Source organism: Meleagris gallopavo, chromosome 1 (genome assembly GCF_905368555.1).
Source record: "Meleagris gallopavo chromosome 1, MGAL_WU_HG_1.1, whole genome shotgun sequence".
Taxonomy (NCBI): domain Eukaryota; kingdom Metazoa; phylum Chordata; class Aves; order Galliformes; family Phasianidae; genus Meleagris; species Meleagris gallopavo.
Genome location: NC_139404.1, coordinates 152,694,822 through 152,712,333, shown reverse-complemented (window position 1 = coordinate 152,712,333; position 17,512 = coordinate 152,694,822). Strand labels below are relative to the sequence as shown.

The following is a 17,512-nucleotide window of genomic DNA, read 5'->3' as shown; positions in this document are numbered from 1 at the left end:
AAGCCCTCTGGCTGCTACCTTCCAACTAATTCCTTATCCACTGAATAATCTCCTCTGATTCTGTATCTCTCCACTTTAGAGATAAGGATGTGGTGCGGGACCACTTCAAAAACCTTGCACAATTCCAAGTAAATAGCATCAGTTGACCTTCCATGGTCCATTGATATCGTCACTCCATCATAGGAGGTAACCAGATTGGTGAGGCATGATTTGCCTTCGGTGAAGCCATGCTGTCTGTCTCAGATCACCTACTTGTTTTTCATGTGCCTCAACATATATTCCAGAAGGATCTGTTCCATGATCTTCCCGGGAACAGATTGGTGAGGCGATTTCTGCACAAATCACACATGGTTGATGCAGCAGGCTGTTAATTCCATTTAGTTTGTTATTAACCTGCACTGGGTTTTGTTTGTATTCTCCAGGAATTAACAGTATTGGGTATATTAATCATGTCCTATTGAGTTTGTGTGCAGAACATAGGGTGTACTGGGCTTGTTACAGATACATCAAGCAACTACACTTTATGCAGGTGGATCATTGAATCTGTTCATCTGTGAGTGAACTGCAGTCCACTAATGATTTGCGTAGGTCAATTGGGTCTTCAGTTCAATGGGAAAATAGACACTTTTTATAAAACTGCAGCTAGAGCCATCTTTAGTGATGTTTGCCCGCTGAATGCAGTAAGTTTAGCATGCAAGTGAAACCCTAAAACAACACAGATCCTTCAACAGTGCCAGCTTTTAACAATAGTAAATATACTTAGATTTTTTTCCTAGTAATCAGTTTTACTTTTTAGCATTTTTTTCTATGTTACAATGCTACAGTTTTGTTAGATCCACAGTAAGACTGTTTGTGACTGATGAGTAAAATGTACCTCGTCGCACAGTATTGCTGCCTAGTTTAAAATTATCTATTTCCAGTAAATTTAAATGAAATAATTTAGAATATATTTCAAGCAACAGGAAATTATTGTGCAACACGATATGTGTGTTTATGAACTTTATACATTATGGTACGTAGCCTCTCCCTTTTAAAGTATCTAATTAAAGTGTCCAAATATTTTTTATAAATATGTGTTTTTATGACCTCATGACTGTCACAACACTTGCAATGTTCATGCAGGTAAGATCTGCCTGTGATAGCTGGGACATGACTTAACAATCTTTTTGTTCTTAATTTAGTTAACTATTAAATACTTTTCTATGTTATCTGCTGAAGTTTACACGCTATTAATATTACAATTTAATCAAGTCTCTCACTAGTGCCTTTAGCAATATGACTAATATTTGTTATTTTTCATTCACTTTCCAAGATGTGGAAATAATGTGAAGTTGAATGTGCTGATGGTTTGGTAATTATAGAATCATTCCAAATCATTTGCTGAAAATTTGATTTGTTTTGGGATTATTTTCATAGATACAGAATCATGTAATGCCCTCATTTGGAAAGGACTGACGATCACCAAGACCAACTGTTGGCTCTACAGAGGACCACCTAAAATCCAAACCCTATGTGTGAGAGCATTGTCTAAACGCTCCTTGAACTCTGGCAGCTCAGTGCCATGACCACTGCCCTGGGGAGCCTGTTCAGTACCCATGCACCCTCTGGTGCAGAACCTTTTCCTGATGCAGCTCCATGCCATTCTGTAGTCTGCCACAAGGCCTCCCCTCAGCTTCCTTTGCTCCGGCCTGAACAGACCTCAGCTGCTCCTCACACATCCTGCTCTTTGGACCCTTCACCTTCCTTTGGATGCTCTCTAATAGCTTTATATCCTTCTTAGATTGTAGTGCCCAAACGTGCACTTTATTGTAGAGCTTCACCTGCAAGGTGAGGCAACATCAGCACAGAGCAGAGCAGGACAACCTCTCTCCTCACCTGGTGGCTGCACTGGGCCTGATGCATCCCAGAGTATGGCTCTCCCTTTTGGCTGCCAGGGCACACTGCTGACTGCTGTCAACCAGCACCCCCACATCCCTTTCTGCATGACTGTTCTCCAGCTCCCTGCCCCGAGTCCATACGGATATCCTGATGCAAAATCCAGTGCTTGCTGTTGTTGAACTGCATGCACTTGCTGATTTCCCAGCCCTCCAATTTGACAAGATCTCTCTGTGAGGTTTCTCTGTTCTCCAGGGAGTTAACAGCTCCTCTAATTCAGTATTGTCTGCAAACATATGCATAGTTCTTTGAATTTGGAGAAGAAGGTGGTTAAGTATTTAATGATTTCAGGTAGTCAGTCCATCCACAGTATTAACTTGTATTTAGACAGCTCTGCCTTTTGTAAGTATAATTTCTGAAGCTTTTGTGTGGCAGAGGAAGATAGGTAATGGCTGTGACTGCAAACTGAGAGTAAAGGCCCATTTTCTAGCTAGAAAAGGACTGAGAGCTTAATGTGAGCAGACACTTTGTATAGAAAGAGACAAATCCTATGAGCCAGCAATAGACTGGATTGCTAAAGAGATGCACTATGATGTTATTTATAGGTCAATAGAGAATGTTCAGGCACAGGCATGTAACAATAGTTCTGCTTACTAGTAACAAGGGTAAAATAAAAACTAGGTAATTTACTCCATTTCACAAATGTAATGTACAGAATAGGGCACTATTTACATCAGCTCTCACTAAAGAACTACATGAAGTTCTGCATATAGCTCTTCAGACAGAAGGCAGAAAGCATTTCTGGTACCAGCTGCATTTCTCCAATGCCAGGGCCTCAGCTGTGTGGTGTCTAGAACCCCTGCCTCTCCTGGCCTCCTGTTACCTTGCTACTCTGTCTCCGGAGTTACACTGCTCTCATTATACTCCCTCTTGCTCTTGTGGGATTGTGGTTTGCCTGTAAACTGGCACAGCATCTCTTTGCTACACCCTGTCTGCTCAATCTGGGCATAAACACAGCTCAGCCACTGGCACCTGCTGCTCTGAATCTCTTCATGGCAGTGAAAGCTGGATGGGCCTGGCAGTCCAGATTAAGGCTATCATAAAAAGCTTTTCCAGGCATCCACCCTATGAAATGAATGTGCAGCTGTTCTCTCAAGCACTCTGACCCCATGATGACGAGCAGGTGGCAGTTCCCTTGCAGTCCACTGAAAGGACATTGGTGTGGCTGCTTTTTCTTCTTACAGCTTCTTGCCTCCCACTGGCTGCCTGCTGGCAGTGCTCCAAGCAGAGGGCAGGAGGTAGGCACCTGGCTACCAGCACTCCATCCATCTACCTGTATTATACTTCACTTGATCTTAGCCAAAAGGGCAAGAAGACCATACATGCTTCTGAGGTGGGAAGACTTGAGAGGATTCACAGCTTTAGAAGAGAAAATGGGGCTCACTACTGGAGTGAGGCAACTTGCTGCCACTGCTTTGAGTGCACCGTAAAACAGATTCCTTTTGAACCCTTTAAAAAGTCCCACCATCCTCTGTGATTGCTGCATTTCTGCGAATGTGTTTTCTTAAACACTGTTCTTTTCAACTCCGCATTCCTTTTCTTACGGCTTTGCCCTGCTGATGAACACGGAACCACGGAACTGCGGAAGGGACCTTAAATACTATTCCGTTCCAATAGTAGCTGCTGCCGCCGGGCTCAAGGCCCTCTCTGAGCGGAGGGGGCGGGAGGCGGCTGTGGGGCGCAGCGCCGTTAGGGCGTCCCCCCGTGGCTGCCGCTCGCTGCGCAGGTTCCAGAGGGAGGGAGCACGGGGCGGGGCGGTGGAGGCACCACCCTGTGTCCCACTGGGAGAATCCATTGCCGGGGGGAGCCGAGGGGCGGGTCAAAGGGAAATTTTCTGACCGTTGTTGTGCGGGAGTATCCACGGGGAAAGCCGTTCAGCAGGTTGTGGGGCGTCTCGCTTGGCTGTTCGGCAGGGCGGGCGAGCTGTGCGTGGGGGTGCGGGAGGGCTGCTTTCCCCCGCGGCTCTCCCCGGTCTCGCTCGGCTGGGTGGCGCGGCCCCGGGCCAGTGCTGAGGCGAGGCGGCGCCGGGCGCTGTTAGCATCGTGCTACCCGCCGCCATGGAGCCGCATCGCTGGCTGCCGCTGGAGGCCAACCCCGACGTGAGTGCCGCGGGAGGGTGACTGGGGGTAGCGGCGGAGAGAAAGGGCGCTGCCTGTGAAGGGGGGGGTGGCGGCGTGGGGTGCTGGATTTGGCTGTGGGGTGGTGGTGGCTGGGGGTGGGTGCCAGCTCTCAGGCTCCACTATGCTCGTAACCTCTCTCCGTTTCTTCTTTTTTTTTCAGGTCACCAATCAGGTAAGCGTCTTCTGTCGGAGGTAGCGCTGTTCCCCTGCGGCTCAGGCACGTCGCCCTTCATTTTCGTGTAGCAGAGGTTCCTATCTCCTCAACGAGAGGAGGGCTTCTGCCTTCTGGTGCTGGGCCTTCGGGAGTCTCCTGGGAAAGCTGTGTGTGCATGCGGTGCGGTTAAGGACCCTTGATAAAGGTGCAGAGAACACGTGTGTTCTGCAGCGGGGAAGTGGTCAGGCTGTTAACATATGGTAATCCCTGATGTGGATGGGTTGAGGGTGGGTTTTGCCTTACCTTTTTTAAGTTACAACGTTATTATAGGTTTATATACCAGTTTTGGTTATGCATTTGCTGACTTTGTGGGGTAGTATAGCTCTGCGTACATTGCCATGTTGCAGTCTTCTTCTTTGACAGACAATAAGAAATGATATATTTTACCATATTTCCACTTACTCATGACTATATCGGCATAATTAGTTACACTTGGTTTTTCCAGCACTGTAGAATCCACACTTGAGAAAGCAAATGTGGCATATCCAGCACTTACAGTCTTTTGTGAACACAGGAAGGAAAAATACTCATTCTGTAGCCCTACGTTACACTCAGCCTTAATTCTGAATATTTTCAACAAGAACAAGAGGTCAGATGTTGATCTCAGCAGGCTTATTGATTTTGCTGCAGATTATGAACCTTCCAGCAGTAAGATGACGTTCTTAGAACTAATTTTATGATTCTTATATTGTTACTGATGTGGAGCAACTAAAGAATTTTTTGATCCCAGCTTGGAGTTAAAATTAGCAACCCTTGCTGTGAGCTTTACTTTCCTTGATTCAGATTTTTAAAGAATATTGAAATTGAGAGATTAAATTCTAATTTAGAAGAAAATAATGATGAGTAAGTGCTAGAGAAATTGCAATACTACTGTTCTTTTTTCTCACTTTCCAGATGCTGGAGTGAGTTAATTGTGGTTCAAACAAAGTCTTATCAGCTGTACATTAGAAATCAAGGAGGAAGAGGAAGTAACTTTTTTCCAACTCTTATAGTTGTCTTGTTGCTATGTGGAAAAAATATTACAAGAATGTTAAAGAAACTGTTCTTTTTCTCAAAGCCTCCTTTGCTCATAGGCTTTGTATCCATGACAGATGATATCAGTTCATTGTGGAGGATCATGGATATGTGAATTTTGCTTCACAAGGATTTTCTTGCTAGTATTTATCTTTAGATAAGTTAGATTTTTCTCTCTTAATGTGTCTTTCCAGCCTTAACTGAGCAACAGTTGTAGTTATTTAGAATTTTAGACTGAGGGATATCTTCTTGGGAAGAAAAGAAGAAGAAAAAAAGAAAAAACTAAAGATCTCTATTAAACTGGAGTGTACTTTGCATCATTAATCATGTTTTTTTTTTAGTCTTATTTTTATATTGGTAAACTGTATAACAACAGGACTGTTAGTTACCAGTTACTCATATCCCACCTGTGTTTAAAACAGTAATGGTAGTAATTTGATATTCAGATGAAGTTACAAACGTGTCTTGAAATAATCCTGTTAATTGCAAGGACAGATTCTGTTTGGGTTTTTTGGGAGGTTCGGATGTGTGTCGCTTTGTACTTTATTATAGAATTCTTAAGGATGAAAATAATATGGGATATTTCTTACGGCTGTTGTTTGTGTGTCTAGAAATAAGTTAATGCACACATCTTCTGTGGACCTCTATCAACATGCTTCTTTGTGATTTGTTTTTCCTGCTTGTTTACTTGTGTGTTCTGAATTTTTAATGTTATATTATTTATTTTACTTGAGTATTAGAGTGTCCTTAGAATATACTGCTTACGTTAATGTTGACACTGTTGTAAGATGTGATAAGGAATTCTTAAACAAAACTCCACAACTATAACATGGATGGATTCTTAAGTGTGTCAGTATTCCACATCATAACATCGTGTAGTGCATTGGGAATTAAACTGTTAATTCTCCAGTTCTGGGCACCTGTCTGGAGGAGAAGAACAACCCCAGGGGGCTTTGCGGTCAGAGAGGAGATATAACCTCTGTCAAGGTCACCTGATGCACTCTTCTTCGTCAGGCTCTCCTCCCTGCTGCTTAACCAGACTGTACATCTCACCGCAGCTTTATGGTGAGGCCTATCCACATTTCGGACACTCTCTCTCATTATATTTGATTTATTATCTTCAATTCTAATTATACTCTATTAGAGTGTGTTATCTTGCATTCTGATACCATATTTAGTAAATTAGTGTTTTTCTCCTCAGATCGTTGCTGCTGTTTTTAATTATTTTGAGGTCCCGTCTCCCTTTTCCAGAGGCATGGATTTTGCAAAATCCTTCCACCCCACCAGTCACGGAACTGGGCTGAACCAGCCTGTAAACCATTGACTAAGTGTTACATTGTGATCAAAACTCCTTCATATGTAAGCCCTTCTTTTATTGGTGGAGAATGCGGGCAAAAGCTGCTTTTTAGCTTTTAGAATGAATTTCTCTCTCTCTGCTCTTGGAGAGCTTCCTTAGGAAGGTTTATCTGTTTCACAGATGCTCACTGAAAAACTTGACCTTGGAAGTCCAGGCAGACTGCCAGTATTCTGGGATATCTGTAAACTTTGAGCACCGCTATCTTTCTTCTGGAAAGGGGGGGGGGGGGGGAAGTCCGCTTTCTCTTTTACAACTGTTTGCACAGGGAGCTGCTAATTTTAAAGAATTTGTGATTTTTACAACAGGTTCCCAGTCTCTCCTTAGAATCCTTTATGCATTTTTTGAATGCTCATCTGATCGCGGTGTTAATCTCCCTGAACGTACTGTTCATCATCTTCATCATTCTACTCAGTATTTGTATTTATCATATTTTGAGGAAGCCTTCTCCAGAACCAGAGAATACTGAGTGGCAGGGAGTGTGGAGAGGAGTGGGAGAGACTTCAGAGAGATGGACATCTTCGGTGTCATGGAACTTTATTCCTGAACACCTGAAAGACCCTGAGAGTTTAAACAGATATTTGAGACAGGGATGTTGTGGCTCAGGCACATCTGAGGAGGCACAAATGATTTGGGGCCTGGCTAATGCTTATAGGTCCTTATTCAGTACTATCCCAGAGAGGAAGAGAGAGTTTCTGAAATTGAGAGAGAGTTTCCAAGCTGATAGAGAGAGTCTCAGAGCTGAAAAGGAGAATCTCCAGGTCTAGAAACAGAATCTCCAGGTTGAGAGTTTCCAGGAGAGTCTCTGAGCTGAAAGGGAGAGTCTCTGGGAGATGATACAAAATGAGTGAGAGTCTCCAAGCAGAGGAGACTTCCCAGGAGAGTCTCCAAGCCAAGAGGGAGAATCTCCAGGTCCAGAAAGAGAGTCTCCTAATTGAGATACAGAGTCTCCAAATACAAAGAGAGTCTCCAAGCCAAGACAGAGAATGTCTGGGTTGAGAAAGCCTCTCCTAGTTAAGAGAGAGAATCTCAAAACTCGGCAAGAGCATCTCCAAGCCTTAATCTCTGGAGATACTTTCTCTCAGCTCAATCTCGACACCTTTGAATCTGAGCGAGACTCCCTTCAATCCAAACTTTACAGCCTTCAAACTGAGTGAGACACCCTCCAATCTGAACTAAATACTCTCATAATCGAGCGAGATGGACTCTGAGCCAAGCTGGAGTGTAAGAGCATTGGAAATGACCAACCTGATCAAGCACAGGAAGCACCACAATTGATGTCAGTTGCCCCTGTACGAGGAAGATGAAACAAATCTTGACTTAGAACAGAAGAAAGAGGAAGAGGGGAAAGTAAAGGAAGCAGTCACTGTAAGAGAAGAGGAGGAAAGAGGTCCAGAGGAGTGGCTCCGAGATCCGGGGAAATGCCCCTGAGTCCACGGGAGGGGCTCTCAATAAAACTGTAGTCACCAGCACTGAGGAGGGCAACAAGAAGTCCTGAAAGAGTAAGAGGGAGCATCATTACCATTGTTGATTGATCTCTGAAAGTGAATGAAATTCGAAGTCTTAGAAAAGACTTTTCACATCACCCAAATGAGCCTATTGTCACCTGGTTACTTCCACGTTGGGACAACGGGGCCAACATTGTGTGGCCAGATAGTAGAGAAGCTCACCAACTGGGCAGCATTGCTAGGAACTCAGCCATTGATATAGGTATTATTTCATGCCAGAACCAGGCCTTCACTCTCTGGAAGCGGATGCTGTTAGCCATAAAAGAAAGATACCCCTTCAAGACAATCTGATGCCTGAGGAGAAAAAAAAAAAAAAAAAGACTGATATGGAAAAAGGCATCTGTTATTTCAGAGATTATGCTGTGGTGGAAACGCTACATAGCCCCCCCCTTTCATTCCTGATGAGCCAGACCAAGAGCATGATCCTGAGAGAGTCAGGTGTACACCAAATATGTGGTGTGTATTCACAAAGACTACACCAGAAAGGTACGCCAGTACATCTGCAGCAATGTATGGCAGAGGGAAAGAAGACCCCTTATAAATGAACTGATTAATACACTTCAAGACTTTGAGTTACATTTAAGCCCTCTACGAGCTTGTATTTCAGCCATTACAAAAGTAGCTGAAAAGCTGGACAGAATGGAGAGCAAACAAGATATAATAGACAAACTGTCTACCTTGCTTAATGCTGATGGATCCATGGTGGTACCATATACATCCAATGGGGATCAGGATTCCCAAAACAGCCTACTGGAGGGACTGATCAACTTGGTTTCCTCCCAACTTGCATCATCCAACATCTCAGTTATCAAAAGAAGACATCTTCTTGCTCGAGCAAGTGACAACAGTAAGACTGCATTGCGTTTTGCCTTGTGGCATTACCTACGTGATCATGGAGACAATAAGAAGAAGTGGCATAAAAAAAAGCCACTCCTGCGCTTCAAGCACGGGTAAGAGAATTACAAGACAAATCAACCACCAACGTTTATTTCTCCAAAAGGTGGTTGCTGCAGTTGCTACAGACAACTGAGGAAACAAATAGAGGGGCCCTGCCCCCAGCCAGGGTGGGGGGAAAGGGATAATAGAGTGTACTGGACTGTGTGGATTAGGTGGCCTGGCACATCAGAACCATAGAAATATAAGGCCCTGGTGGACGCTGGTGCACAGTGCACTCTAATGCCCTCAAGTCACCAAGGGACAGAATCAATTTATGTTCATGGGGTGACTGGGGGTTCCCAAGAGCTGACTATGTTGGAGGCTGAAATTAGCCTCACTGGTAAAGACTGGCAAAAGCACCCTATTGCAACTGGCCCAGGGGCTCCATGTATACTTGGTATTGATACCTCAGAAGGGGATACTTTAAGGGTCCCGAAGGGTATTGATGGGCCTTTCAAGTAGCTTCTGTAGACACAGAGGGTTTTAAGCAGCTGTCTGTTTTGCCTGGCCTATCAGAAGACCCATCTGTTGTGGGGTTGTTACGAGTGAAAAAGCAGCAGGTACAGATTGCTACAAAAACGGTGCACAGACAACAGTGCCACATCAACAGGGATTCCTTGCTCCCCATTCATAAGTTGATTTGTCAACTAGAGAATCGGAGTGATCAGCAAAACTGTCGCCTTTTAATAGTCCTATATGGCCGGTGCGTAAAGCCAGTGGAGAATGGAGGATGACAGTTGACTACCTTGGCCTGAATGAAGTCACACCCTCCCTGAGTGCTGTTGTAGCGGACTTCCAATATGAATTGGTATGCCACCACTGATATTGCCAATGGCATTCTTCCCCATTCTTTTAGCCAAAGAATGCAGGCCACAGTTTGCTTTCACCTGGAGGGGCATTCAGTATACCTGGAATCGTTGCCCCAGGGGTGGAAACATGCCCAACCATTTGCCATGGGTAGATCCAAGCCGCACTGGAACAGGGAGGTGCTCCTGAGCACTTACAGTACATTGATGACAACATTGCGTGAGGCAACACAGCAAAGGAAGTTTTTGAGAAAGGAGAGCAAATAATCCAGATCCTTCTGCGTGCTGGTTTCGCTATTAAGCGAAGCAAAGTGAAAGAACCTGCCCAGGAAATTAAGTTCCTAGGTATAAAGTGACAAGATGGCTGTCACATGACTACAGATGTGGTGAAGAAAATCACTGCTGTGTCTCTTTCTTATTAGTGGGCAGAGATGCAATCTTTTCTGGGTGTATGGGCTTTTGGAAAATGCATGTTCCAAACTACAGCTTCATTGTAAGCCCCCTTTATCAGGTGACATGGAGGAACAACAATTTTGCGTGGGGTCCTGAACAGCAGCAGGCTTTTGAGGAGGTTAAGCAGGAGATAGCCTGTGCCATGGCCCTGGGGCCAGTACAGATGGGACAGGATGTAAAGAACATCCTCTATACTGCTGCTGGAAAGAAAGGTCCCATTTGGAGTTTGTGGCAAAGAGCCTCAGGAGAGACCTGAGGCCAACCCCTGGGATTCTGGAGTCAAGCATACAGAGGGTCCAAAGAGTGCTACACTCCAACTGAAAAGGAGATCTTAGCCACGTATGAGGGGGTTTGGGCTGCTTCTGAAGTAGTTGGTACTGAAACACAGCTCCTTCTGTCACCTTGACTGCCAGTGCTGAACTGGATGTCCAAGGGAAAGGTTCCTTCTACCCATCATGCTACTGATGCCACTTGGAGTAAGTGGATTGCGCTGATTACGCAGCGAGCGCGGATGGGGAATCTCAACCTCCAGGAATCCTAGAGGTGATCATGGACTGGCCTGAAGGCAAAAAGTTTGAACATCGCTAGCAGAAGAAGCATAAGAAGCATGCTAAAGAGGCCCCACAATACAATGAACTATCAGAAAATGAAAATATGCCCTGTTCACTGATGGATCATGTCGTACTGTGGGGAAGCATCACAGATGGAAATCTGCTGTGTGGAGCCCCACACAACCAGTTGCAGAGGCCACATGAAGAAAAAGGAAAATTAAGTCAGTTTGCAGAAGTAAAGACTGTCCAGCTGGCCTTAGATATTGCTGAATGGGAGAAGTGGCCAATGTTTTATCTTTACACTGACTCATGGATGGTGGCAAATGCCTTATGGGGGTGGTTACAGCAGTGGGAGCAAAATAACTGGCAAAAAAGGGGTAAACCTATTTGGACTGCTGAACTGGGGAAAGACATTGCTGCCTGAATAAAGAATATGGTTGTAAAGGTGCACCATGTAAGTGTTCATGTGCCCAAGAGTTGGGCTACTAAAGAACAGCGAAATAACCATCAGATAGATTGAGCTGCCACAATTAAGGTGGCTCAAATAGCCTTGGACTGGCAACATGAGTGAATTATTTCTAGCTTGGTGGGCCACAAGACCTCGGGCCATCAAGGAAGGGGCTCACTGACAAGACTCCAAGAGGAGTGATCTCCAAAAGAGATCCTTCCCTGGTGGTAGTCAGCTCTTAAAAGGGATCTAGTAGAGATGGAGCCAGGCTCCACCCCTTCCAGTAGGGCAGGTGGATTACCTTCACCCTGTGCTCCCAGGGTGACTCATTGCTCACCTCACGTGGTCAATCAGAGGTTCAGGCAGTGATCAACAGTTTCCATACACTCCACCCCTTCATGGCATGAACGAATAATTGGGTTAACTAAAGAGTTACTCTTTTCTATTATGGAGATCCAACACATTGTGACTTACACAATTTCATAGTCTCTTTGTCCGCCCCTGCAGGGACTGGGAGTCTGTCTTCAGGACAGCCTTAAGAATACCGCTGTAACATTCAATGAGGCCTGCCCCATTGGATTATATGGCAGGTAGAATCACCATTCGATGTTATTTTCTTCTGCCCAGCGCTGTATCGTTGCACCAGTAAAATGAGTCCGTTGCTCATTCTCGATGACTGGAGGTGTCCCGTAGGCAGACATCAGTTTAGCGAGTGCCTTGATGGTATATGCCTCGTTTGCTTTTGGTACTGGATAGGCCTGCAGTAGCCCACTTGCAGTGTCGATGCAGGTCAGGGCATATCTTGCCCCCTCAGACTGAGGAAGGGGCCCAATATAATCGGCCTGCCAACTCTGGAGAGGATTGTTTTCTCTAGCAAGATGGGCTGTTGTTTTGGGCAACAATCTCAGTCTCATCTGAGAGCAAGCGTCGCAATCCTGGCATGCCTGGACAATGTCAGGTAGCTGTATGGGCAGTCCCCATGCTTTAGCAGCTGCCCACATTGTCTTTTGTCCCATGCGCCATAGCTTCTGATGTAACCAACGGGCGATGTTCTCAGATGGCAAATTCTCAGTCCATCAAACTCGGGCCAGCGTGTTGGCTTCATCGTTTCCCAGTGACTGTAAAGGCTGACAACCAGAAGTGTGGTAGGCATGTACAGTCCTGTGTTTGACTGTATTCCATGTGTCTAACCATATGTCTTTGCCACAGATTGGTCGGATGTGGGTAGTCCATTCCTGGATGGCTCACTGTGCAATCGAAAAGTGAGCCCTCAGTACACAGCCCAACTGTAGAGATATTCAGGATACCATCACCAGGTTTCGTGATTGTACGTGGCTCACAGTTCTGCCCATTGGCTGCTCTGACCATTCCCCTCGTCAAACCAGATTGTCTCAGTAGGAGGGATGCTATGCTATTGCTCTCCACTGCTTGGATTGCCCTTGCTGGATCCATCTGTGTAGCAGGCATCTTCAGGGATAGGATATTTTCACTCCTGAATAGGACGCTTCTCTGGTGGAGCAACCAGTGTTTCTTCTGGTGCATCACTATGGTATGTCACTGGGCCTAGGATCTTCTGAAGTTCTTCTTTCAAGGGTGATGAAGACAGACTACTCCTCTGGCTGAGGTAAGCGACACATTGTGCCACTGTTTGTGCTTGGGCCACCCCTGTCTTAGGGAGCTGGGTCAGATCTTTCACCCACCCCTGAATTGGCAGAGTGGTCTTAACTGTAACTTCAGTCATTTGAATTATCAGCTCTACTGCCTGTAATGTAGAGTAAGCAGCCAATAACTTTTTCAGTCATACTGTATCTTTCTTCTGCTCCATGCCAGACCTGAGACCAGAATTCAGTGGGGGTCCAAACAGAACTCTGGCATTGCCACAAGCCCCAACCAAAGCCATCTTGAGTGACATGAACATCCAACTCCACTGGGAGGGTAGGATCGAATATTCCCAATGCCTGGGCCTGTTTAACTGCCAGTTTTGCCTGTTGGAAAGCGTCCTGTTCCGTTTTCCCCCAATCCCATAGCTGCCCCTTTTTTGTGAATCTGTACAGTGGCCTTAGCAGCTGTACTAAGTGAGGTATAAAGGAACGCCAGTAACCCAGTATACCTAGAAACTCTTGCAGCTGCTTCAGTGTTGTAGGGACTGGGAACGCCTGAACCTTATCTATGACAGCACTGGGTAGTACTTCAGTCTTTCCTGATCAAACCACCCCCAGGAATTTTACAGACAGGCCCAGACCTCGCACCTTTTGGAGTTTTATAGCCCACTCTCTCTGTTGCAAATAGGTGGTTAACAAATCTGTTGCCTGTCCTACTGCCTCCAGTGAGTCAGATGTCAACAGGAGATAATCAGTGTAGTGATATAAGTTAACATCATCAGGTTTTTCCCAATTAGCCAGGTCACGCACCACTAGATTATGACAATATGTTGGCAAATGCACATACCCCTGTGGCAGTACCTGAAAGGTCCACTGCCTGCCTCCCCATGTAAAAGCAAACTGATCTTGCAATTCTTCAGCAATTGGGATGCTGAAGAACACATTTGCTAAATCTAGGACACATTGATAGGTTTTTATATCCCTACTTAATGTATCCATTAGGGAAGCAATATTGGGTACAGCTGCATGAATAGGCAGCGTGACCTTATTTAATTCTCTGTAATCCACTGTCATTCTCCATATGCCATCTGACTTTTGCACTGGCCATATGGGGGAATTATATGGGCTGTGTGCAGGTCTTATAATGCCCACTTTTTCTAATTCCTGCACCATTCTTAATATTTCATCTTGCCCACCCAGGAGTCTATACTGTCTTACATTAGTAATATGGCATGGTTTTGGCAGGCAAATAGACCCATGTTTTGCATGGCCTCTTAATATTGCCTGCACTGCCCGGATACTAATACATCTCTGTCAAAGTCTGAACTCTCCTACAGTTGTTTGGAGAGCCAGATCCCAGAGAATATCTATGCCCAGGGTATGTTCCTGGACTGGAGCAATAGACAGGGTAGGAGATGCCCAACCCCCAGTTTCAACCATGTTTGGATGACAGGAATAGTCTGTCCTCCAAAACCACCAATCACCACTCTGTCTCCATCAAATTTAGTTGAATCTCTGTAGATAACTAATGTTTCTGCTCCAGTGTCCACCAATGCTGTAACTGTCCAACTATTTTTTCAGGACCAATGAATGATTAATTCTACAAGACTGGTGACCCTAAGGGGACTAACATCCCTCGTCACACCATGACTTGTGCTATGGCCAATTCTTTTCCTTCTGGTGGCTCAGGCATCGTGGCCAGAGACACCTGAAGAGGTTTGCTTTTTGTTTTTTTTGTTTGTTTGTTTGTTTTTTCCCTATTGGGGACATGAAGTCTTTTAAGGTCCATGTTGTGTTGGCAGCCTATTTATAATTCTTACCCTAGGCTTCTTGGGGTAGTTCTGAAATTTTTGATTGTCCTTTAGTCATTTCCAAAGCTGAAGAAGGACGTGATTGGGCTGGCAGTCAATCTTAGCAAATTGGACCCCAGCCTGAACTAAATCATTAAACATTTGTTTTCAGGAAGCCCTTATGGGTCCCGATTGAGGAGCTCAAGTAACCAGCCTCTTGGTTTTAATCACTGATAGGACCTCAGCTTCTTCTAATGTCAAAATGAACCTAGTCTGCAGGCGTTCTGTTTCTCCTAGGTCAGCCACTAACTGGGCAGCCTGCTGGACTACTGCTTCTGAGGCCACCATTTAATATAGAGACCAAAGTACAATACAGATGAGAGGGAGCTTGCTGTAGAATCAACTCTCTCATCCCCGCTGAGAATTTGACCATATTAGGGCCATGAAATGTGTCTTCATAAATTGCTTCCCTTACGCTTAGTTCATGGATATAATTTCAAAGGTCCTCCATGGAGGACCACATCCCTCTATGTAGAAGTATATCAGATTTATTCGGCCATACCATATGGCAGGCCGCCATTAACCATTCTATTATGGAATGGTTTTCATTAAGATATTGAATACCCACATATAAGCTCTGCCTGAGGGGAGGATGGATAGTCATGGTGGCCAACTTTGATATTTCCAGGCCATTCACCATAACACTTTCTGCCCCAGAACCCCACAGTCTTAATAACCAGGCTGGCACACTTTCTCTAGGCTTCTGCTGAAATCGCTGTACTAAATCCATCAATCCTGTGGCCATGTATGGCCAGGCTGTTACATGCAAATGAGTCTGGGCAGAAGGCCACTGATCATGCAGCACCCCTGCCGGTCTGTCCTGTACTTTTTTTGTTTCCTGAGTTACAACAGGACAGACCTCTAGCAGAACTGTCACAATGAGAGCTTTGAGATCTAATTTAGATTTTTTGTTTTCCTGATCAATGAAGTCCATTGATTCAGAAGTCTGGTCATTGTCTATTGAAATGTTGTGAATGTGACCTATTGGAAGATGCAGAATTGGTTTATTCTCTGTTAATGTGCCAAGTTCTTACACTAACTTTTTGATACAGTCTCTTAAAAGTTGGTTTTCTTTTTCTACAGTATTATTCCTCATTTCAGCATGATTTAGTAGTGGTCATGCCACTGCAGAGGCAGTTAATTGTTGTTCTTTTGTGATTAGGATATCTTTGCTAAGTCCCTCAAAGTAGTCTGCCATGCAATATGGGGAGATATTTCCCATAATGCGTAGAAGACCTCATTTTTCAATGATTCACTAGTTCATAATAGGGAGATCCCACAGACCCTGGAATGTGCTCCAGAATCATTTTGTCCAGTAGGGTAACATTCTCCCCCATGAACCATTTATAGAAATTCCACAGAAAGGAGATTATATAAATTTTAGTACATTTGGCCTGCTAGCTCACCATGCATATAATCAATGAATATACAGATGCTATAATTAAGAAACATACAGAAAAGTTATATTAAACAGGTTATCACTTCAAAGAAGAATAAATAGAAAGCTTACCTTCATCCTGGCTCACTGAGTAGACTCAAAAAGGATCAATCTCCAAAAGCGAGCTTTCCCCACTTATAGTCAGTTCTTAAATGGGGTCTAGGAGAGGTGGAGTCAGCTTCACCCCTTCTAGTAGCACAGGTGAATTACCTAGCACAGGTATATTATTAGCCCCATAATCAGGGCTGACTCATTGCTCATCTCAGGTGGTCAGTCAGAGGCTTAGGCCGTGATTTAGCAGTTCCCATACAGAGTGAAAACACTTGTGATGTGCAGAAACTTTTTATGTCTTTTTCCTAGCATCATGTGATTGTTTGTTGTGAATCTGTGATCTGATAGCTCCATCTCCAGACTTAGCCTCAGAGCTTTCTCAAGCTTTGGCTCAGTAAGAGTGGTTTCAGAGGAAAACCAAGTCAGCTAGTTAGTCTACATTACTGTGTTATACATTGAATTGCTGTCTGTTTGTTCATCTGATTCTGGTTCAAGGGCACAGCAATACCTGGTCATAGTGAGTACAAAGTTTCAAAACTGCTTGGTGGATTGTATTGGAAATAAGCAAATTTTATTGTGAAGACAATGAGCTCTGTTAGTCAGTACAGCTTTTTTTAAACACACAGAAGAAACAGAATTGTGAGAAGAATTTCCTGGATATATTGCATTTTAAATGAAGTTGAGTTTTTTTCACTACAGATTCAAGTAGTAGAAATAAAATTAAATTAAAAAATGTGATTATAATTGAGATGTATTCCTTGAGTTTTATTGTGAGGTCCTGAAGTAATGTTTGAGGATATAAAAGAACTTGCAGTAGATAGTGAACTTCCCAATTAAGTTTATTATAGTGGGGCACTGTTGTTTTGATAAGACTGTATTGTCGCCACTCTAAATAAGGAGTTGTTGGTAAAGAAGAATAAAGCACTTCAGAGGATGGTGACGCACTGGAACAGGTTGTCCAGGGAGGCTGTGGATGCCGCATCCCTGGAAGCATTCAGATGTCATAGTGAAAGAATTAAGAAATACATCTTTATAATGCCCAAACAATACAATACTGAGTTCTGACACAATGGGCTTATTATAAAATATCTCCAGAAATTATAAACAAATCAAAAGCAAACAGTTGTGCATTATTAAAATAATCTATATTACTAAGAATTGTTTACTTAGCTAAGTACAACCTTCTATTTGTAGGCTTATATAAATTATAAGGGATTTTCTGTTCATTTTATT

At 44.1% G+C, this 17,512-nt stretch overlaps 1 protein-coding gene across 2 annotated transcripts in view; it reads left to right on the top strand.

Moving 5' to 3' along the window:
* UCHL3 (ubiquitin C-terminal hydrolase L3) overlaps nucleotides 1–17,512 on the top strand; it is a 252,357-nt gene that overhangs the window by 200,451 nt on the left and 34,394 nt on the right. The window contains exons 1-2 of one of the 2 annotated variants that reach the window (XM_085215737.1): nucleotides 3,796–4,034; nucleotides 4,216–4,227. The exons of the other annotated variant lie outside the window; for it this stretch is intronic. Coding sequence (XP_085071863.1) covers nucleotides 3,993–4,034; nucleotides 4,216–4,227 — 54 coding nt within the window. The 5' untranslated portion in view covers nucleotides 3,796–3,992. Of the gene's footprint in view, nucleotides 1–3,795; nucleotides 4,035–4,215; nucleotides 4,228–17,512 lie in introns of those variants that run through there. 2 annotated transcript variants of the gene reach the window in all.